Source organism: Gordionus sp. m RMFG-2023, chromosome 2, assembly GCF_954871325.1.
Source record: "Gordionus sp. m RMFG-2023 chromosome 2, tfGorSpeb1-WG-v2, whole genome shotgun sequence".
NCBI classification, from domain to species: domain Eukaryota; kingdom Metazoa; phylum Nematomorpha; class Gordioida; order Chordodea; family Parachordodidae; genus Gordionus; species Gordionus sp. m RMFG-2023.
This window is the reverse complement of record NC_088776.1, coordinates 8,152,167-8,177,125: the sequence shown is the minus strand read 5'-3', so window position 1 is coordinate 8,177,125 and position 24,959 is coordinate 8,152,167. Positions and strand designations below refer to the sequence as shown.

Here is a 24,959-nt window from a genome sequence, read left to right as displayed (position 1 = left end):
GAAAGTACTTCTCACTCGATCTTTTTTTAACGCGACTACTCAGAATTTTGCATCCTCAACGATTGTCCAGATGGCACGTAAAGATTTGCAATTCAAAATGTTCAAAATATTAATTTCTTGCACAATTTATCTAAAATTTAGAAATATCACAAAGATTGTATTCAGCGAATTCGAATGTAGTTAAAATTATCATAAATTTAGGCATTTATATAAAAAGATGTTTACTATAAATTGTGAAATTTAATTCTCATTTACTCTTCCTCCACATTTTACACATTCAAATATTCTACAAAACCTAAGCTGCACAAATCCAAACTTCCTCACCCAATTTTCCCATGTATAGGTTCGTCATTTTAAATTAGATTATAAGTGAATGACTCTAAGCAATTTTAAATTCTAACTTAGAGCTTCTTATAACTTTGGAAATGATTAGTCCTACAAATGACATCGTTGAATGCGACATTATTATTTATTTACCAACTTGTATTCAATCAACGTCTTTTTGAGATAAAGTAATCTTTAAGCCACGGCCCAGATCTAGAAAATATTTTTTTATTCTCTACTTCTACTCTCCTCAGTAACCTAACCTTGCTTCCTGGAAAATAGAGACGTAATCTCTCCAACCCCCCCCCTCTCCATTTATGCATATACTTTTAATGTTTATTAAAAGTCCACAGTATCGATGGTCCTCATCCTTATAATTACCATTTCTCTAGGCTTATGACCTCTGCCCACAGCTAACTCTATGATTAGTGGTGTCTCTTCAAATTTTGAATAATGGAAGGAAAGAATATTAATTCTTAAAGTCATAAGATTTTTTGGTTAAATCCAGTTTAAATCGTTTTTCTCTGTTTTTTATTTCGGGTCCTAACGTGGATTATGAATTAATAAATAAAAAAATCAAACATATTGTTAATTAATCTTTGGGACCTGAGAGCTTGGAGTTCATAAAAAGTCTCCACTGTAAACAATCTATTGTATCCAGTGATCCTCTGATGTGTTTTCCAAAATAAAAGTTCGACGTGAGATCTATAGGTCATCATATTGCTCTACAATCTGATGCCCTATTTAATTTCCAATATTTTTATATGTCTTATTATTACTCGTTATTTGCAAAAAGTAACTTATTCCCGTTACTTTTCAAAAACAAAATAACATACAACTTATTGAAATCCCTATTATTCTTAAAGAATGTGCACTCTAAATGATATTAAAATGTTGTTATATTAATATATTGAATAAAGCTTACATGATATTTTATAATGAACAAAATTATTATCAATTTTGATAAGTAATAATTTTTATTATTTTATTTTATATTCTCTAAAATCTTTATTAAATATTTTATAGTTTCTAAATAAAAATTATTGAATCTCTAACCCCATGTGAATGATATATAAAATTTTTAAATTATTTGGTTTTTTTATCATTAAATTTCATATTTAATTATATTACAATATTAAGATTAAGAAATATATTGCTTCCAATTTTATACTGAAATTTGAGCAATTTAACTTCCTTATAACATTTGTTTCAGTAGAAGAATTAATTATAATATTAAAGTGGTACCGTTATTCGTTGCATTTTTTAATAGCATATTAATTGACTTAACTCTATCAAAGTATGCAACACTGTTCTTAAATAATTAAAAATTCAAAGATTTATTTAATTGTATAAAAAGGGGGAAAAAAATTTCTAATTCTTGTAAAATAATAAATAAAAAACATTAAAATTATACGAAAATATTTAACATTTTTATACATAATAAATATAATATGAACATTAAAATATAACGTTAAATTTTTCAAGGTGTTGATTTAATTGGCTGTAGTTTTGAAAAAAAAGATTTAAAAATTGTTATTTAAGTATCACTATCGCTATCCGAAGAAAATAGATTAAATCTTATACACACTGGGATTGATGAAGATTGAATAGATGAAGTCCATGCTATAGATATGTTCGATGTCATTGATGATATTGATGTAGATATTATTGATGAAGCCGCTGCAATAGATGGGACTGATGGGGTGAATGTAAGCGATGTGACCGATGGAGTGGATGATATAGAAGTTCGAGTGCCGAAATCTGAGAAATTGGTAGCAAAGAAAGGATGTATATCTAAATTTTGAAATGATTATATTTATTTTCATGGACTTTCTATGTCGTAAGACAGGGCTGGTTCTTCCCAAAAAGCTAACAGAGTAGCGAATTTTTGGGCTTGAGATAAAAATCGAGTTTATAGTTGAGGTTGCAAAAAAAATGGGTTCGGGTTGAATATTTTATAACAGTTTCAAACCCTTCTGCATGCAATTTATTAGAATCATGTACATAGAAGCACATTTATTTTAATATTATTGCAAAAACATATATATACATATATCTAACATATAGATTACAATAAAAAATACTATTGAGTGGTTCAATTTATCATAATTAGTTTTATAAAAATTCATTAAATGGACTTTTACAAACCCAACTTTAATGTAAAGTCCAGGGAAATCAACTTTTTCAATTGTCTTATTATATTTAAAAAATAATCTAAGTACTAAGACAAGTCAAATTATTGTACCTACCTAACATTATATATAATTTTTTGATAAATTTTTTAAAATATTTTAGATTTTTTTCCAACAAGCCTCAAACCAGGGGCTCGTATAATCAAGTGATTTATTAGGTCTCCTAGAAAATGGCTAATATTTTTATTCGCGCTCAATATTTTATTGACATAATTTTATATCACATATATACATATATAAATAATTAATATAAAAATGATAAAATATGAAATTTATTTGAATTATTTAAAAAATGTGCAAAATTAAAAATAACTTTTACTCAATCCTAAATCTATTGCATCATCATAATAATTAATTTAATATAAGTAACAAATAAATATTAATTCTAAATTATCTAAATAAATATATTATAATTTATAAATCACACAATTTAATTGATCGTACTGATTCTCTTAGCCCTTTAATAATACCACTTCTAAAAATATATTTAAACATGATATGATGATTAAAACTTTCCCAATAATGTCAATTTTATTATTTTTAAAATTCCCATATTTTAATACAATCTTTAATATCGTTATGTATAAATCTTTTCCTTTTGACCCAAATACATATTTTATGAAAATTTTTTTTAATAAATAGCTCAGGAATATAAAATATTTAATGCCTCAATATTCCATATTATAGAATTCTATTATAGAACTAAATTTGAACTTCTAATCATTATTTGTTGTAAAATAAAATCCGACAATTTAACAAGACATTTATGCCAACTAGTCCTGATCTCCCCTACATTAAAAAAACATTATTTAACAACCAATAATGAATCATTTTATTGTGTGTTTTATTATTGAGGGATATATATCCCTCCCAATTTCTTAGAAACGCCTTCTGCCTAAACCATAATAAGGGACATACAGGTAATTTTTCCTATTTATTGAGTGAACAAGTAAACAAGTTTATATATCCATTTTTGCGCAACGAATTAATTGAATTAATACTTTAACATTGGTAAGATATACAATTGACTTAGATTAGATACCATTATATATTATCATTCAGGAGGCATTCTATTAAATAAATAAATTTTGAAAATGTTTGTTCTAATCTTTTTGCACAACTTAACTAACCAAAATAAACTTTTATTTTTCAAACCTTCCATGTCACTGGATGCCCATTGAGATGTACTAGGACTGCCATTGTCAATTTCGGGATTAAATATATAGCTATCGTTCTCTAAATCGTCTATAGTTATTACATCGTCATTTCTTTCTGCTATATTATTAAGTGTAGATTATATTATATATAATATTATATTACTAAATCTCAATAAAAGAAAACCTTTCATTTCTAATGACACATAATTTTTGAATAAGTAATTATATTAGAAAAAAAATAAAAATGGTGAAATTATTAATATATTTAATAAAAATTCATTCTTGCTAGCCTTTATGAAGAAAACAAACGTAGGTTATGCAACAGTAAAAAAATAAATATAAATCAAGATATGAAACAAGATTTTGATCAAGATAAATATTCAAGAAAGAACAAGAAGCTAAATTATACCACTATCTAATAAATGCCTCTAAAATTTTGTGGGTCTTTGTCTCACGTAAGTGCTCATTTTGAGCACATGGATCCTATATTTGTTTAAATTGTCAACAAATTTCACTGATTTTTTATGATTATTTTCCCTTATGGTTCATTTTTATCAATAAAGTAGTTGCAATAATATACATAATATTTTTGCAGCTCAAAAGCTCCTCATGGGAAGCTCATCTCTCCCAGGGTGTAGCCCTACTTTCCCAAAATTTATTTTTGCAAAAATTAATATGGAATAAAATGAGATTTTATTCAAGTAGTTTTTATTTTATTGATGTTTGTTTTTAAGGCTCGCATGCTCTCCGTTCTCTACCTACAATTCTTTTAGCATATAAAAAACATACAAACCTTTATCATTCTTCACAATAGCAAAATAATCTTAAAATTAAAAGGTGTGGAGCATGTTTTAGTTAAAAACGATTATCACATTAATTTATACATTTAAAACTTCCACAAACTTTAAGATTTAGTTATGGCATTCTATCCATATATAATCAAGAACTTTTTGGTGATAGGGTAAATAGCGAATTACCAAATATAGATTCGGAAATTATCGAGTTCGCCTATATAATCGAGTTGAGCTTAATATGATAAATATCCCGAAGACATAAACTACATCATGAGGCAAGAAATATGCTTAAGCATTACAATATTCTCACTTAGAGATCTGCAAAGCCCAGCTCGTTTCCATAGACCGCCGGTTAAAATCCCAAAATTACTTTTCCTAATTTCCCGACCCGTTAAAATTTTACGAAAAATTACTATTGGTCTGTTAAATCCTGTTGTACAAATTTTCGGCCATCAAATTTTTAATTAATCTATAACTATATTTTTTCCCAATGTCTATTAAGGCCTTATCTCTATTTAATATCATATATAAATTCAGTATTTTAGGTTAGACAGTTTTTACAATAGAAAAAAAATAGGCATATTTTAATTTATTTTCATCCAAATCAAAAAATTGTTCATGTACGGATTGCCCGGCCAAATCGGCGAAATTTTTTATAAAATTAACACACTTTGCAGATTTCTGCTCATAGTATAGCGACTATTATAAATGTGGGTGCATAGTGTTCATCATCTACAATAAAGTGAATGGTATAAAAAAATCATTTGCAAAAGTTTTGGATAAAGGATTCTTTCCAAGGTCTATTCAATCAAAAGTACCTAATTGATATTCTGCCACCTAGGGTTTCTAAGATTAAAGATTCGAAAAATGTGAATACTGATTAAATATTACTGTCACGATATCCAAGATAGGTATAGAGGAGCAAAAGATGCAATTAACACTGTTAGTTACATAGAATGCTATTCAATTGTATCATTTTAAAGTATAAAGGTGTATCCGCAATATATTTCCTGTCCCATTTTCTATTTTGCTTATTATAAGCAAGATAGGGGATATATATTGAAAAATAATTTAGATGCATGTCAATATGAGTTAAAAATTTCCCCACCATGACACAATTAATAATATTTTCTTTTTTTCGTCATTGTGAAATTTGTTCTAGATAATTAAATCATTTTTGCTGGAAATTTCCATAATATATTGTTTAATTGTATTTTGGTATTATATATATAATTAAATTATAGTAAAATAAAATATTAATTTAATTTGAATCGGTTATTCCCTTGAAAAAAAAATCTTAGTTCCTTTACATTTTATATTTAAATTAAAATCTCATTCAAAATGGAAAATTTTTTGAGATAACAATAATATATTGGTGTCGTTCCAAAAAATTAAATTTCCGTATAATAAATAATTTTACAAAAAAAATGCTGTTGAATGTCATATTTATTTTCAAGATTGTCTTGGGCCAAATTACATTTATAAGGAGAACGGAAGTTTTTATTGTTGAATACCTTAATTAAAAAAACGATTTTAAAGTTTAGATTCAAATATAAGAAATCTATCTACCTTATTAGTAAATAATGTGAATCTTTGGCCTCATTTTTAATAATAGTAAGGGAATATTAGATACATCAGTTGTTGATAGGTATTATATATCAGATATCACTTACTCATTTAAGATTCGGTCATTTTTGACATCAAATCACCCGCTGGCTTATCAGTAATAGATCAGTAAAACCCAGGTTAATTACGATATACTTGAGCCATTTATTAAACAACGACCAATTTGATAACTTTTTTCAAATATTAATTTATCCTATCTATCGACCCCAAGAAGTTGGTCTCTCAATTTATCTCACAATAGACTACTTTATAAATAGAGTATACTTTTGCAACTTATAAATACGAAGTTTTAGATGTTTCATTAAGGTTGTGACTTAAATATCAAAAATATAATTCATTAAATTTATTAACTTTAACGTAAAAAGAGGAATAAACCAGTGATGACGGTTGTATAAATGTGAATGCAAGATTGCCATCTGCGATAAAGTTAATAAAAGGCATATCATAAAATATAGATTGACAAAGTTTTGGCCAAAGGAAAATGATAACTTGATAGATTTCCTTCATAGGTCTCTATAACCAAAAAGTAGCCACATGATGACACGGTATCCAATATAGGATATAAAAACATAAAGAAACAATTTACCATGTTAACTGCATAGAATGCTCGACTCAATTGTACAGAATTAAATGAAGGTTTGTCTTTCATCGCAAGCATTATATAGTCTTGTCCTATTACCTATTATGATTATAATGTATTGAACAATAAATTTAAAACGCGCATAGGTAGAGTCAAATTTTTCCAGGTGCCGTAATTAATTACGCTATTCTCCTTTTTCAACGCATTATAAAATTTGTTCTGATAGCTAATTAAATCATTCAGGTTGGGCATGCTTGTTGGAATAATCCACAACATATTGTTTAATTGTTTTTTTTGGTATTATTTATTTTATATAATTAAAATTATGGTAAAATATAAGTCTAATTTGAAATAATTATTACCTTGAAAAAAAATCTTAGTTTCTTTTAAGTTTTAACATATTGCCAATCAAATTTTCATTCAAAAGAGAAAATTTAATTATTTTGACGACAATTATATTGATGTGGTTCCCCCAAAAAATTAAATATCATATAATGTCAAATTAAATCCATAATTTATTTATTTAAATATTAAATGTAGCCCGGGTTAGAGAAAAAGTTAACATATTGTCCGTTTAATTCCAATTGATTTTTTAAAACGATCATTTTACCAAAGTGAAAAATATGTAATTGTTTAAATAAGATAATGATGTAGAACTAGAAGAAGTTCTAAATTCCAGTTCTACTAAGATTTTTTATTAATAGGAATTTTTTTTACAGAAACTCTGTAACTCTAACTACGTCCATCCCCTCTTCATGTTCAATTAGATAAAAAGCATAAGAAAGCCTTTTTAGAATTTTATTCAAACCCTTATTTTATAAATAGATGAAGGAAAAAAATATATTAGCATCGTATACCTTTAGATGAAACCCACTTAACTCAAAAATAAAATGAGATAAGGACCTGGCAAATATTCCTTCTCTTATGTTGAGGATGACCATTTTATTCAGTTTCTTAAAAATTCTATAAATTAATAATACTTTATAAAAATGTAGAATTAGAACGTATTAAATTATTTTAAATATGCGCAAAAATATATAGTATATGGTAAATTATTAATTAAAGAGTAGATTCAAAGTATAGGTAATTTTATATATTTAATTTTCTAAATTAAAGCCTCACTTCATTGATAATTTCCTTTTTTAAAATCGTCATAAAAATAATGTGAACTAGCTATGTTTTGGGAAAGGTAATTTTTAACATAATCCCTTGATTTTAGAAAGATGAATTTAATAACTATTTTTTTTATTTACAATATCTTATAGCTTTTTAAAAAATATCTGTAACCCCCATCCTGTATTATTTATCATTGATACTTGTTAATCTTATTTTTTTTTTAAATCAATTAATATTATGTCATAAGCTATTTATTTTAATTATAGACATTAACAATCACATTAGACAATAATTTCATATTAATACAACATTAAATGTATTATCTATAATAATAATTTTAACAATTTTGATATAATGGTAATATGATGTATAAATAAGGAGTAAGTTCATGGCAAAATCTTATTATTGGGGATAAATTTTTTGATGTTTTTTAACACATTGTCAATAAGTTTACGAGAATATTTATACAATATAGAAAGTTTGATAACTTTAGACACTTTTTTTCTATAATTCGGATTTATAATTACATTGAGGTAGAAGGTTAAAGTTATGTACATATACTCTAGGAGTGTGCAGGTAGCGAAAGCGATATCAAAATCGATGGTTGATAGAAAATGATCGTAAAAGTCTACGGTCATGATATAGATCGAAACGGGTAGCAAAAAAATTATAAATTCTACCAACAAGATAAATAGCATGCTAAGGCCTATGTTGTATTCCTTGCGTCTCTTATCCAAACTGTTGGTAGGTTTGCTCTGCATATTTGCTTTCATGTTTAGATTGTAAACCAAATGTGTATTGATTAGACTGTTTATAGTAATCATCTTATTACCTTTAATGTTACTAGAATCGGCTACTGATTCCATAATTTCAGAAACCTTTGATGGTTCCTCTTTTTGAATAATATTATCATTTTTTATCCCGTTATTTGCTACCCCTCTGGATGCATTTGATGCGATAGGAAGATAAACCTGTTTAGTCATGTGTTTCATTCTCCAATTTAATAAAGACTTTTGACCTTTGAGGGAATAATAGTTAAAAATTAATATAGTGCAAACGGGCAAAAATTTTGTGAAAAACTCCCGAAAAAATCCATATATAATCCAGCGCTTTTTAGCGACGGGGGAGTAAAATGCAAATTGCCTATTATAGATTGTAAAATTATCGGGCTCGCATATATAATTGAGTTTAATATTATCAAACCACCATCCCGAAGGTATGAACCACCGCATGATATAAAAAAAACTTACGCACAAAAATATTCTCATTCTAAATACAGTAATATATTTCCTATATAAATGAGGATGCACTGTGGCAATCATCTGCGATAAAGCAAACAAAAGGTATATCATGAAAGAAAAATTGACAAATGTTTTAGCCAAAGGAAGATGATAACTTGACAGATATTCATTCCAAGGTCTCCTTAACCAAAAATTAGTCATATGATATTCTGCCATGATATCCAAGATAGGATAGAGAAGCATAAAGAAGCCATTTACGATATTAACTGCATAAAATGCTCAGCTTAATTGCACTGTAATGTATAAATGTTTGTCTTTCATGGCAACATATAATCCTGTCCCATTACCTATTATGCTTATAATCAGTAGGATTAGAGATACGGATTGAAAAATGAGTTTAAGACGCGTATCGGTAGGAGTCAAATTTTTCAACATGGCGCAATTAACAATTATTTGTTCAGATAGCTAATTAAATCATTTAAATTGGGAATGTTTGCCGAAGGTTTCCACAACATATTTTATAATTTTTTATTTTGTATAATTTAAATTATGGTAAAATATAGATTTAATTTGAGAAATACTATTTTATTACCTTGAAAAAAAGAATCTTGGTTTCCTTTAAATTTTAGAATATTGCCAATTAAATCCTTATTTAACTGGGAAATTTAATTATTGAGATAACAAAAATATTGGTGTCTTTCTCCAAAAAAATTAAATCTTACATAATAATTATTTTCCAAAAAATATTGACGTCATATTTATTTTCACGATTGTATTCAGTAAAAATTGTAGGTATAAGGGGAAAGAAAATTTTTATGTTGAAAATACTATACGGTGACTAGAAAAGCTGGCACCCTTAAAATGCTAAATTTAGAAATAGTTAGAATGATGACACAAGCTGACAAATCATAATTGATTTATAATAATCTTTTAAAAAATATTATAATTTGCAAACTGATAAGCCGACTTTTTTTATAGGGCCTCAAGTTTGGATAACATTTATTAAAACAGTTCTGTTTTCGGTTAAATAATTATAGGTTAAAATTAGTTTAACTATTCGATTAGATTCTTTAGTTTACCTCTTTAATAAGTAAATATAGTAGTCACATGAGTATCAAGTGTCACAAAATATAATCAATCTATATTAATTATTATAACCGAATAATATAGTATTCTTAAAAATATATAATATAATTTTTTTAAGGGATTTATAGGTTCGGAAAAAATGTGAACATTTTAACAGCGGTTCTGACCATATTATTTTTGTATTTTATTTAAATGCAAAGGTATCGAACTTAATAAGACATTTTCTTATGAAATGATATTTTTTTCAGGCCATTTTGTCATATTCGGCAATTTTCTTTTCTCCGATGGGTTATTCCCTGGAATATCTCTCATATGACCGTATGGGTGGTCTCAAAGTGATAAAAAATTACCTACGTTTTGACTATTCATTAGTAATTTTAAGAGCAATGTGTTCTAATTCAGAAAATAATGATAATAGAAATAATCTTTTTATTGTAAAATATATTTTTAATAAAAATAAATTATGGCGTCTAAATATACAATTTTGGATATTTGTCAAATACGCTTCGTAATAAATATTAATGTGAAGTATTCCAGGATTCATTATTTCTGTCAAATTAAATATATAAGGAGAATAAAATACTTAAATGATTGCTCATACTGACCAAACAAAATTGAAGGATAAATAATCTTTTAAAAAAATATCGAAAAGCTCAAACCGATATACCAACAGTTTCTCTTAAAGTTAGGATGATAATTATTTAGACGGTTTAAATTCAGTTAAGGTTCAGGAAATAGTGACGATTTCCTCTCTAAAAAATATATAAATAAATCAGCGCAAGAGAATCATATGTCATAAAATAAAATCTTCATATTCATATATAATAATTACTACACAATAAATCTTAAGTTACGAATATGATTCATAAAAATAGTGAATGGGTGAATTTTGTTTATTTTTCTAAAATTTCTTGAATTTTACTAAAATTTGCAAATTTACCTGAAATTTCATTAATTTTATTAAATTTTTAAATTCAAAGAACTTAATAAGTTAGAAATTTTTTTTTCTAAAAAAATCCACGCCCCCCCCCACCCACCTATCATTATTTTTATAAAATATCGAACAATTAAAAATTCGCTAATCTAAGGCACACTTCTCTTTCTAATACATATAAATATTTATTTTGCGAAAGGTTTTGTATATGTAGTCGAGGTTTACAAAATTCATAGCTATGCTTTATAAACAGAGGTTATGGCATAAACATTTATAACGTGTGTTAGTTAATTTCTTTTTAATTTTTACAAAAAAATTTACATATAAATTTACATAAATTTATCCTGGTTTTAAAGTTCACGGCTCAATATTGTCTAATATTCACAGAGTAAGTATTCCATACTAAAATATGGTCCGGCATGATGAACCCTTACAAGAAAATTAAAAAGGCATTCTTTATGATTTTATAATTTAAGATTAGTTTAACACCCCCCCCCCCTTCCTCAACATACATATTCATATTTTTTATTCTACTCTTTTATAAAAGAATTAACTATTTTGTATAATTCATATTTCATTATTTTCATATTTTGTTTAGAAAAACGGTGATAGGCTTCTAATTATTATATGTATTATAATATTGATAGAGTGGTAAAAAGAAATAAGACAAGAAATAAAGAGGAAAGAGCAGGCGTTGAATAGATTATTTAAAAAGAAAGGGAAAAAATAGCTCAAAATTTAATTTTCCGAAAGGGTACCAGGAATATAAGATTTTAATCAAGCTTGAACTTGATATATGTTGGTATCCAAGGAAGCACGATAAAACGGGTCTGGTACAAAAAATGATAAGAATAGCATGGAACTATATTAATTATTTTAGCAAGAGTCGAATCAGGGAGTCTGGAGTTGGACTCTATAATTTTAAAATATTTTTATATTTCACAAAATTGAATAATATCATATTTAAAAATTTAAGACCGGTGTCCGACCAGAATTATTTAAAAAAAATATTAGGCCCAATCCAGTTTAGTCCGAAATTAATTTTTAAAATAGGCCGAGCCCGTTTAGGTAGGGTAAGGCCAGGCCAAAATTTATAGATCTCTAATCTTAGTATGACCTATCTCCACAAATAGGTAGAAATAGGAAAACCCTTTGATATCAGCTTTCCGAAGTAAATGTAATTCCACCTAATAAACTTTCTTAGAAAAGGAGTTAACGCGTCACGCATTAGATAGCTGAAAGGTGTCAATGTATTCATATAGGATATCGCTTAAGCCTTCGTAAGAGGGGAAATGTGAATATTAGAATTTAAAACTTGGTAAAATTCATACTATGCAATACAATATCTAAGAAAAGTAAAGAACACTTAATAACTTTTAAAATTAGGAAGGTTTGTCAAGTGCAGTTGATTCCATTCTGGTAGGCTTAGAAATGTGTCAAAAATAATAAAATATTTTCTGATGAGGGTAGCATTTCCCAGCATAAATTAAGCCTCTGCATTATTAGTCGCACACTATCTTATTTTAAATCTGGTATAAAAATATGGAGAATAAGAAGGGTGGCGAACAATACAAATCGTAGTTTTACAATAGTTTACATGGGAAGAGAAAAGTTTTTATGAATTAGCTAACAATTGTAAAAAATTAAGTAAATATGAGAAATAATACTTTTAATGATTGTTTACAATTTAGAGAGAAATAGGGCTAAGTTATTAGGGGTTCTACAGGGAGAATAAAATGCTTCTATGATATATAGGTCGAATCTACTAAACTAAAAGACAAAACCAATTAAAGGCATAATTATGAAAAGACTAAAATGGCAGGAGAATGTGAGCTTCGAATATCAGATGGTACATTTTTAAAGGCCTTTAAGCAGGTAAAAAAATAAGTAACATGAGTCTATTTTTTTATGAAAAATATAGAGATCGATGAAAGTAAGATAAAATTATTATGGCAAAACTACATGAATGACTTATTAAATGTAAATGTGGAAAGCCTGCCTAGTTTTATTGACGCGGAAGTTGGCTTTAAAAAAATGAAACATGGTAAGAATGCTCCAATGTCAGATTATATCGGAGATGTAGAATACTTAGCAAGGAACCAGTGTAGAGCGGCTAACTATCTTCGTCTCAATTACCCATAATAGTGTAATTTCAAAGGATTCGGAAAATAAAATAACAATTGGGAAAGGCCACCCGATTAAATGTGGTTCATAACCTTGTAATAAAATTACTGCACTATGTACTATAAAACTTTTCTAATTGGTGAGATAAAGATAAAGAATGCGGACTATGGTATATATGAATTAAATATAATTTGGGAAAAAATTTGTGAATTTATATATTTTGTTTAAATTTCAACCAAGATGCCCCAAAAAATTAAGGTCGTCGTATTTTGAGTAGAGTTAGTATATATTTCATATTTTATAGCAAATTGACATATTATAAATTGAATATTATAACCATTAAAAAATTTTTTTACCTCTCATGACAGATCCGGTGTCATTGATATCCATTGCCTTCTGTTCATGCAATATTTTGAGTGAATTTCTTTTATCCTTCCATCCTTCCCCAAACATATCTTCCCCCAAGTTATCCAGGAAATTATCTAATACCAGGACACTGCATTTGTAAGAGAAACCTTCTCTGCACACTGGGCATTCTTTTTTGGTTCTAAGCCAGGTATCTAGGCATACATTGCAGAATGTATGAGAACAATTCATCGCTGTTGCCTTTTTTAAAAAAAATATATTTTACCATTATAATTGAAAATATAGTTTAAGGTAAAGAATTTCAAAATATATATTTATTATTATTTTTACACCTTCATAAAACCTATTTGTTAGATAAAAAAATTGATGTTTATATATTTTATTTCTACCATGATTATAGTTTCTTTGCAGATTACGCATTGAAAATCGTTTTCAATCACATTCCTAATTTTTTCGCGCATCTCCTCCTTTTGAACTACCGCCTCGGCATTCATCGATGTTTCAAAATTTTTAAGATATTCTTCCCTTTCTTCCGGGTCTATCTCGAGCTGAATCTTGTTGCCTACAAGCTCTTCCATTTTTTGGCTCTCTTGTTTAGTTTAGTAAAAAAATATATATAAATACATGTTTAGCAATTATTTTTTAAAAAAAGTATACAATTTAATTTGGACATTTTTATTTCATATAAAATGATCAAAAATAGATTTGAGGACTTTCGGAATTAAATTGAAGTGATAAAATGATTCTCTTCAGTAATAGGATGATAAATACTTGGGGAAAAAAATCGGAAAAAAATATTCAAAGAATAAAAATAACCTCAGAAAATATAAAATTAGTAAAAATACCCCCAGAAAAACCCTTCGGGCAAAAAAAGGGAACATTGGGGGAAAAGACATCAATATTCTCTGTAGGAGCTGGGACCTTAGAGACATATTTCCCTCATTTTTTTCCATTTTAATATTCTGATTTTATCAAACTGACCACGAACCTTTGAGTTCTTAATAAATATACCAGTGATACGAGATTTGACTGACATAAAAATTCGGGTTCAGGCATTTTAAACTCTATTTAGAGGAAATTTGGATATCAGGAACTTAATCAAAACAATTTTTTAAACTAGGTCCGAACCAGCCCCGGATCCATATTACTCCTGGTTGAATGGCTGCTCATAAATCGGTCTCTGTTTGGTATATGACCAAAATGGCCAACCAAACAAGGTTCCAGAAAAAATAGTGCGATAATAAAAAATTTAAAAAAATACACATATAAATAGTGCTGTTAACGTTACGAGAAAGAAACGCATTACCTTTACTCGTTACATCTGAAAAAAGGAACGCGTTACCGTTACTCGACCTTTTCCAAAAAAAACGCGCGTTACCGACTAATCAATAAAGTAACGGGCTATTTGTTACTTAAAAAGATTAAATATTATATAAAATATTTGTTTTTTTCCAACAATATATTATATATAAGAAAATAACTATACAATAAGATAAGATCTATTTATAAAAAAAAAATATTTTCATATATATTATTATAATATAAATAAAATTATACAAAAATAATATAATGTAATATAACATCTTTATGTAACAATTTTTTATTTATTTTTTTAGCAACAGTTGATTTTCAAAATTTTGATCAGACAAATAAGAAAGAGCTCTTAGTGCTCAACACAGCTTTCGCCGTTTTAAACACACGTTCAATTGGCGAAGAGGATAGGAGAGTTGTATTATATTTAATAAATAAAATTTTCGGGATAAAAATATTTAAAGAATTATCTTTATTTTGATAGTTATCGTGAGAGTGAGACACAAATTAATAGGTTCCCAACTTTATACTATAGTATAATTTAATTGCTTATATTTTAATTTCATGATTATGCTTTTCAAAATATTATGAAAGAATATTATTCTATTCTTAAAGTCATATTTAAAATAATGATATATTCATCTTTTTACCTTCAAATGCTTTTTTAAGTTTGAACTGTTGGACATTGAGGCTGAAATATTTGCGTTGACATAATTTACTTTACAAAGTATAGACTTGGTACCCTTAATTTTCTTTATTGGTGTAAAATATGTTTCAAATTGGGGCAAGGGTAGGGTTAAATCTTCTTAAGCTGAAGAAGTATGTAATATGGACGTAATATTCTTAAAATAAAAAATAGAATCATAATATAATTATTAACATTTACTTTGAATTTTGATTAAATATTAATTTAACTGTAAATTTAACAACGAGAATTCAAAATAAAAATGAAGTTGATATGAATTAAAACTCGACTTAAATTATTTATATTGAGAATTAAAAAATAAATAAAGTAATTTTATAGTACAATAAAATATTTTCTTTTTGTTGATATTTTTTAAGAAAAAATATAAAGTAACGAGTATAACGTTTTTCGCCTAAACTTAAAAAAAAACAAATGCGTTACCCTTATTCTTTATCTTTAGAAGAAGGTAATGAATGGCGCTCCTTCAAAATATAATCCCTTCTAAAATGAAATTCCCTTATTTCCCCGATGAATTATAAAAAATGTTCTTTAATTTTCAAACCTAAATTCTTTGATTGGGGCAACATCTCGGTTATCCCACCCAATTCTCCTTTCGTCACAATTTCATCCTTCTGATTCATCGTCAATTTTGTAGTTAGATTGGTAATTTGGATCTCCTTGGCTTCAAGAAGCATTTCGTAGTTCTTTTTATTTTTCATTTCCCATTCTAACTTTTCCTTCTCCATTATTTCCTAATACGTGTTCAATTTTATTTTTAAAATTGGCATATTTATGTTAGCAGTAATGTGAGTAACCAGACAATATGTGTAATATATCTCTAAAATTGTCTGAAATTTATAGGGTAAGTATTTCCCTTTACACATGTTGAAAAACATTTCTGGCCATATCAGATTTTTTGAATATAAAAAAAGGGCGCTAAACCTAAATATTTTAAATTTGAAAAATGGCCAAAAATAATTAGTTGGGAGCGTTTTTTTATAATTTTAAAATTCGATTTTCTCGGAAATGTGTTCTAGTATATGTGGTAATAATCGAGTTATCCTATAAATTTAAGGCAACTTGGCTTTGAAGTAATTTTAAATTTGTACACTAAAAATAATAATCAGGGCAATACATGGATTGTCTTGTTAAACACTTTGCCGATAGCATTAATATACTATATCTATTATAGTAGTCATTCATTCAATTTTTGTTATATATTTTAATTTGACATTATAACTCGATTCCTAAAGTTCTTTTAAAAAGTAGATTGTTTAGTCTTAAACTGTTAAAATGTATATTTGAAATATAATTAATCCTATTCTTTAGTATACAATTCAGTTTGCTTATAAAATATCAAATAATTTATTATTTCAAAAAATAATATAACTTTTCTGAGATTAAATGTCTTTGCCATGATAGTTATCAGCTCATCCTTGGCCAATAGTTCAGATTTCAATAGACCGACTAAATTGGCTGGTGAGCTTAATTGGGTAAATGAAAACTAATTATATTCTTCAAGACAAATGATTAAGTTATAAAAATGAAAAATGTGTCCAAGTTCGACCTTAATCTTTTTCTTTTTTAGAATTTTTACTAACTGTCTGAAAAGAATGTCATTTTTAAACCAAAAGAATGAATATACACTTGATTATTCCATTCAAAATCTATCATTTAAAAAAATACTAAAATACCTCAGCTGCATTTCTGAAAATTAATTACAAAATTTAAGGCGAGCTTGGACGCAGCAGGAAAGCTTTTCTAATAAAATTGACTTAGGTTGAATATTTTGGGCAGAATCGGTCAGACTTTTGATTACTGTTTGAGCTTGATCCGAACGTATCAGAATAGGATGAGATTTAATGTATCTTTTCAAACAATCGTCAGGGATTATGGTTATTTTATCGAATTTGCTGTCTTCAGTGCTAGATTCTTGACAATTTTTACCAGATTGGGAGTCATTTATGGATACTTGGGGATCTTTCATTAACTTAATTTTTTTGGTTACCGGGAAATTTTCATCGGCATTTGATTCATTGAGTAAATGTTTCTCTGATTTTGACGATGTTGACATCGATTTTGCTTGCTCTTGTACTTGTATTTCATCAGACTTTATATTTTTTATATAATCATCCATGTCAAATTTAGGGGAAGATTCATCGAGGGATCCTTCTAAAGCTAATGCAAATTTGAACGGATCAGTGGTAAATCTATATTTTAAAAAATAATAAAATAAGCAAGTTGTCACCAGCATCACAATGAGATAAAATTTACCTGTAAAGGAAGGGCTTAGAGAAATAAATTAAGTCTCTATTCTTTAATTCATAAGATTGAAAAGGCGTAATTTTCAATTTATTTAAATATACACCATTTATGCCCTAGTAAAATAAATAATAATTAATACAATTGAAAAATTATTTTTATTTTATATTATTTTAATTCAAAAAAAATATATTTTAAGTGTAGGGGAGACGACGCTAGTCAAGCCGATTTTTTGCAAATTCGGCTAATATCAATACTCTATAAAGATGCCTTGAAAATACTTTTGAGAATATAATCATATTTTTAAAATTTTATTTTTTGTAAAAGTTGAAATTTTGCCTAACAAGCTCCAATAACGGAGTAGGCAAACCACTTTCCTAAGCCATATGTTTTTTAGGACATAATGAATTAAAATGCTTTTTTTTAATAATGAACGTAGAATAATTTTATTATTTTATTGTTCAAAATATCATGATACTTTTAAATTGAAGCTTATATATAAAAATTGAAGCTTAATTTTGGTTAATTTAATAAACATTTTATACATATAAAAATAGGATCTTAAGGAAATATTAGGATATCTTAGTATATATCCTAAATACCAATCATACACAGCCATAAAATTTCTTTCTAAGATTTTGAAATATATTTTTTCATATTAACTGTCATAGTTGATGTGTAAGGTTTAATAAAGCCCAGCTACTTAATGATTGAAATAATCAAACAAGATAAATATTCATAAAACTTTATCAAGGTATAAGAGAGGGCTAAAACCTTGCTATAAAATTTAATTTAAATATTAATGATTTATTAAAAATGAAAACTCTGAAAAAAATTTGAATTTGACATCAAAATTTTATTTCTTAAATAAGATTTTAATAATTATTTCAAATTTTATAGCATGTAGATGCATACTAATAAAAGTTATATTATGATAAAATTTAAACATTCTAGTCTATTTAATTTTAAAATGAGATAAAGCGAGTTGCCAAGGTTTACCTTACTCCAGTCTCCTCAATATGTTTTTTCCGGCGATGTGTTATTTTTCCCACTTTAAATTATTTTTTTGAGCGCTATTTTTTTTTTAAATTTAAAAATTTGATTTTACAGGAAATGTATTCTATCTTGTTTGAAATACCTACCCTATACATTTCAGACAATTTCACCACGAAATTTTGAACCTAATATAATTTATATTCGTTTTTCCATAAATTTCCTATATGAATTATAAATCTTAAGGTTTTAATGGCAAGATTATCTACAATTCATAAGATAGTCATTACAAACATGCAGGAATACAACACCGGTAAGATCAAATTTTAATTTTAAAGAAATAACACATTGCCGGAATTTTTTTCATTAAAAATATAAAGGGGTAGAGTTGAATTCTTGTTGTTAAGGAACTTAACTTAACATATTTCTCTATTCTTCATGCCTTTCTTGATTTAATATTATTCTCTTAGCTCTTGATTAGCTAACTCACTCTTGGCCAATATTTGTCTAGCTCCGAGAATACTTTACAAATTTTTAGGTTTTCCACTTCGGAGGAGACGGAGACTATCTTTTTAGCTTTAAAAAAAAACTCTGCCAAACGATAAATTCAGCCTTAGGATAGTTATTCATGACTATTCATAGAATACAATATTTTGTATTTAAAATAAACCAAACTATTACAATATATATATATATATATATTATTACTTCAAAATTTAAATTTAATAGCCATTTGTTATTGTCGCCATTATTATCTAAACTAATATGAATTATATTTTCTCGGGTAGAATATGTATCAGAAATTGATTCTCCAATTATTATCTATAAAAAATAGTTAAAAAAAATAAATGGTGCTCATATTTTTATCATTATACATCTGTTTGATTGTTTAATATCAACCCTTTACCATCCTTGAATAAAGGTATCAAAAATGCGTTATCCATGAAACTCGCGTATACGATAGAATGAATAAAGACTACGTATTAAATAATGATTTTAACATATGGGTTCTTTCGCCATTTTGATGTTTGTCGGTTGAGGTATATTAATGATTTATACATTATAACATTTTATCATAACAACCAGAGAATCATACTAAACTTTTTATAAATATTTCACGGCACATTATAATCTGTCATTTAACTAGAATATCTCCTGTAGTGGCAGTAGATATTTAATTCTCTGCATTTATAGAATATTGATTATTATTATTTATAAACCGATGTGTATATTAAAATGTTCTAGAATTTAAAACCATTATTTTTTTCATATTATATTTTTATTGGAGACAGACATCTCTCTGTCATAAATTGATAGAATAATAATTAATCAAGCAGCTGATATAAGGATAGACCATCAGAGCGATTTATAATATTTAATATTTATATTATAAATTTTTTTAACAATGATAATATTTGCATCCCATTTAGGGAGGATGCTACCTTCAAAAATTTAAAAATAAATGGTGATATGAAAAATGCGACCGAAACACAGGAACATCAGTATAAAAATATTAACTTATAATAATATTAATGATTTATTTTTTAAAGGTTTAGCTAAAAATGAATTGCCTGGTCTGCTTATTTTAAATGCATTATTAAGGGTCAAGAATAATTCGATTATGAATAATGTTTCTGAAAATACCTTGTGGATCATTTCATCTTAAAGTTTTATTATTTATTTATATTTAACTATTATAGTGTGTTATAGCCTTTTTAAAATTTTTTATAGTAATATCTTGATATTTCCCATTTTTAAAATATTTTCCGGCCCGGATTTTTTTAAAAATATATTATATTAATAATGGAAAATTAAAATATTTATTTTGAAAATATTCGGCCCGGCCCATGACCCAAACCGGGATTAGGGCTGGGCCTGCAAATCTCTGAGATTTATATTTATTTATCTTATTTAAATCAAATCTTCATAATTTATATCATTTGTAAGCTAAAATAACTTTGTCTTAAGGAATTATTTTATAAAATTAAATATCACGAACAAACAAGGAGAAGAATTAGGTAATAATTATAAAATAAAATATGGGCCTTGCCTGCAAGACTTGGAACATAAATCGAACAACAATCAGAAAAAAAAATGAAAATGCAGAGCATATTAGTGTTTTTATTGTTAAAAAAGTATCCATATTTACAATGTATTATATTTATATTTTTTTTTTTATTTCATATATCTTTTGAATTATATATACGTATTTAACGATCTACAATATTTTTATATCATTATTAATAAAATTGTAAAAAATTTTTCAATAACGGATGGGACCTAGTTTAGCTAATCGCATTATGATATACATTCCGCATAGAGTTTTGAACCAAATTTTAAAAATCTAGTTTTAAATTTTTTTGAAGTGTTTTTGTATAAAATTGAGGGGTTAGTATACTTTTATAAAAATTTATTTTTGATATGATAATTATTATTAAAATAAGGTTAGGGTTAAGCTATGACCCTCAAACATCCCCTCCCCCGCCCCCAAATTTGAAGCTTAAATATAAGCAAATATGAACATGCAGTTAAAAAAATGATTCAAATATAAACGATATCTTTTATTTTTAAACTTTTAATGAAATCGCCTTTCTGTAATCTTTTTTCTCATATGCTAATAACAGGATCATAATTTAAAGGATATTTATATCGATAATTAGGGAGAGGGTCCGACAAAAGCTTGCTACCGCCATTATTCGCTCTAACTATCTAAGCTTTTCTTCCAACATTATATTTTATTTTTCCTAGAGTACCTTCTCGATTTAAACTTCTTCTATTTATTTATTTATTGTTCCCTTTATTTATGTATTAAAAAAAATATATACATTCTTCCTACATTTTACTATAGCATATTAAAATATATTCATATAAATGAAGAAATGATTATATTGATAAATAAAATATATATATTTTTCTTAAATAAATCTTAAAGTTTTTTGAAAAAAGTCTAAGATTTCCTAAATTTATCAGGACTTCTAAATAAAATATTAACAATTTCTAATCGCATAATAATCTATATGATGTATATAAATTGTAAAACTACATAAAAATCCTGTTAAAATATAAAAAATTGTATCATATTGCAGTAGTAAGCCGGAATTAGCTTTTGCAAAGTAGACATTGGTACAAAGAACTCCAGGATTTCTATCTGCATTATTTGTCGAGGGAGACATCCTGAAATCCTCGACAAATATTGCAGATTAATTCACATATTTATAATATTTTATAATAAAATATTATATTTCTATTGAAAAGAATTATAAGCATAAGATGGATATAAATTCATTGGTATTGGGGGTCTCTCCATTTTAAATCATTTATTGACAACGTATTTTAAATCTGAAAAATCTGGCATGATTAGAAATGTATTCCAACAGGTACAAAGTACTCTTAGCTATGAATTTCAGACAATTTTGCTTAGAACTATTGAAATACTATTTATACGTTTTATATGGATTTTTTTTAAATGCAAATTAAATTTACACAAAAGATTATGGCGAAAATTATCTGAAATTTATAGTGTAGGATTCGGTTGAAACAGATTTTTAAATGGCCCTCAGTAAATGGTATAAAATTGAGAGATCCCAATACAACATATATACTAGCATTTAACCCATCGAAGAATAACAGGTGAATAATTTGCCCCTAATTAGATAATTCAGATCATTTCACCTTAATTTAGATGAGGTGTCAATCAGAAATAGCAGTTGAGTGTTTTAAAGTTTAGATTCTCTAGTTAATTCGGGAAAATGTAACTTGTACCTGGAAACTAGCTTATTTATTGTTACACATGTATCTTCAACAAAACTAGTCGCCTTAAATAAAATTCTTATTATAACACACTATTTTTGATTATTTAAAAAAATTTATATTTATAACATTTACATAATTCAATAATTAAACAAAATCATATCTTAAAAAAATGCCATTATTATCCAAACATTTTTATTTAACATTAATTTTATGTGACTAAAAAATATGATAAAAACACTTATAAAAATTTATAATAAGTACATTCAATTTGTAATATACAATATCACAATACTGTGCAGTAACTATTCCATTTTTTCTTAGGTTTAGCTAATGGCTCCCTTGTGAACTTGGGCTCATCTGAAGGTTCTCTTTTGTCTTTAGGCTCAGGCAAGAGCTGCCTTTTGTCTATTGCCTCAGGTGAGAGCTCTCGGTTGTCGCTAGGCTCAGGTGAGGTCTCACTTTTGTCTTTAGGTTCAACTAAGGGCTCTCTTTTGTCCTCCTGAGGTTTTTTCTTCTTAAGAGCTTGAGCCATAGCGTCGGCAGATAACATTTTCCACTGATCAATATTCTGAACTCCTTGCGAAGCATAACTTTTACAAGCTACTCCTACTATATCTTTTTTTTGACAAACGTCAGTGTTATTGAGTTTATATTCGTCACTATCGACACTCATCATGAATCTTCGTTGTGGATCATTGTTGTAAATAATTTTGATTGACAAAACAAAAATAAGGAATATTTATGCGAAAGCTGAGATCATATGAATTTGTTTAATTTTTTTTCAAAAAGAAAGAATATACGTCAATAAAGCAATTTGATTATAGTAACAAAAATAACATCTCAAATTATTGTTTTTTTTTCTTTTAATTTCATTGAAATAGAGTAAAACCGAATTAAATATTTTTTAAACCACACAACAACCACATCGGGATTTAACATGTTATCGTTGGAAGTTTGTTTTAAGTTTTTTTTTTCAAATGAATCGATTGTTACAAAGAAGCTTTTTTGATATGAAATAAATTATGTAGTAATCAGAGTTGTTAAAGGATCAAATCAAAAGATCGCCGATCTTGTATTCGATCCTAAATTTGTCAATTTCCCCAGATTTATGATGCTGACTTAAATTGAGGATCATGATCGAGATCATTTTTTTTAACATTCGATCCCCATCCTTTTAAAAATTAATTTTTTACTTAAAAAGCAATAAATAAAATAAAAATTATGAAAATTAAATTAAAATATTATTTTTAAAAAAATATCTATCTACATTATATTTTATCAACTTCCATTCCACCATATTTTATATTTCAACAATTTCCTAAATTTTATCTAGAACGAGATTAAGAGTCTACAAGTTTTATTTATTTAATTATATTATATATAATATAAATAAATTCTAGGTTTTAATAATGTCCTCCATTATAGATTTAGAAGAAAATCCATCTAATATTGATGTGACAGCATATATAAATGAAAATGAGAATCTTTTACCATTTCATAATTTACGTAAGTATATTACTTTATGTGAAACGGATGGAAGTAACTATACAATGATCAGTGCAAAATGCTATTTATGTAAGAACAAAATATCTTCTTCAAGGATTAGTATTTCAAACTTCAAAGTCTAAATATAATATTAAATTTTATCAATATTTATGATATGCCCACAAATACGATATAGATGATGGGCCAGGCCTGACTGCTAAATTTGAAAGGGCTAAGTTTTGCAGATTGATTTATATGAATGAATACTTATTTAATAATAAATTATCATTTCTTAATATAGATTTCTTTAACTGTATGATGACAGTAACATATTGGCAGCAAAAATTCACCCAAAATTTAAGCTAAATTGGCCTTATATTAATCTGCCACAAAATCTGTTGGTAAAAGAAAATTGCCCATTTGGAAAATATGCACGATCAACCACATGCAGATGCTTCAAATAAATGTATGGATGAAATAGATACTTTTTTGGAAATTTTTTTTACAAAATGCTCGTTCTATTAATAACTTTTTTATTCAAATGATGATTCACATAAATATTTTTAATACTAATGTTAATTTAAAAAATATTTATTGAATCTAACAGACCTTAACCATCTAGCGTTCTTGTGGAGGGCTTGCTTAGTAAAATAAAACATTTATCGAAAACAAATGGGACAAAGGCATTGTCATTGAAAAAGAGAGTGAATTATTATACAGAATAGACACTGGTTATAAAATAATAAGAAGACATATAGACCAAATAAAAAAAAGATCATGCGATACAGTAACGGTGAACGAACCGATAAGAAATTTTGGAGGGGAAAGAGATGAAAGACCTGTAAGAGCAAAACGTTTACCGAGTCATTTCAAAGACCAAAGACTATGTAATGAATGTCAAGGAATACAAAAATTATTTGGAAAAACAAA

General features: G+C 26.6%; 1 protein-coding gene across 1 annotated transcript; it reads right to left on the bottom strand.

Annotated features, from left to right (window-relative positions):
- Positions 1 to 1,861: 1,861 nt before the first annotated feature.
- LOC135924047 (E3 ubiquitin-protein ligase rnf8-B-like) lies at positions 1,862 to 23,217 on the bottom strand. Its single transcript, XM_065459094.1, has 8 exons — positions 22,892 to 23,217; positions 17,312 to 17,746; positions 16,927 to 17,020; positions 16,099 to 16,288; positions 13,930 to 14,129; positions 13,531 to 13,780; positions 3,672 to 3,791; positions 1,862 to 2,085 (listed from the first exon to the last, which is right to left on the bottom strand). Exons 1-8 carry the CDS (start codon positions 23,215 to 23,217, stop codon positions 1,862 to 1,864), a joined length of 1,839 nt encoding a protein of 612 aa, XP_065315166.1.
- Between the last annotated feature and the right edge of the window lie 1,742 nt (positions 23,218 to 24,959).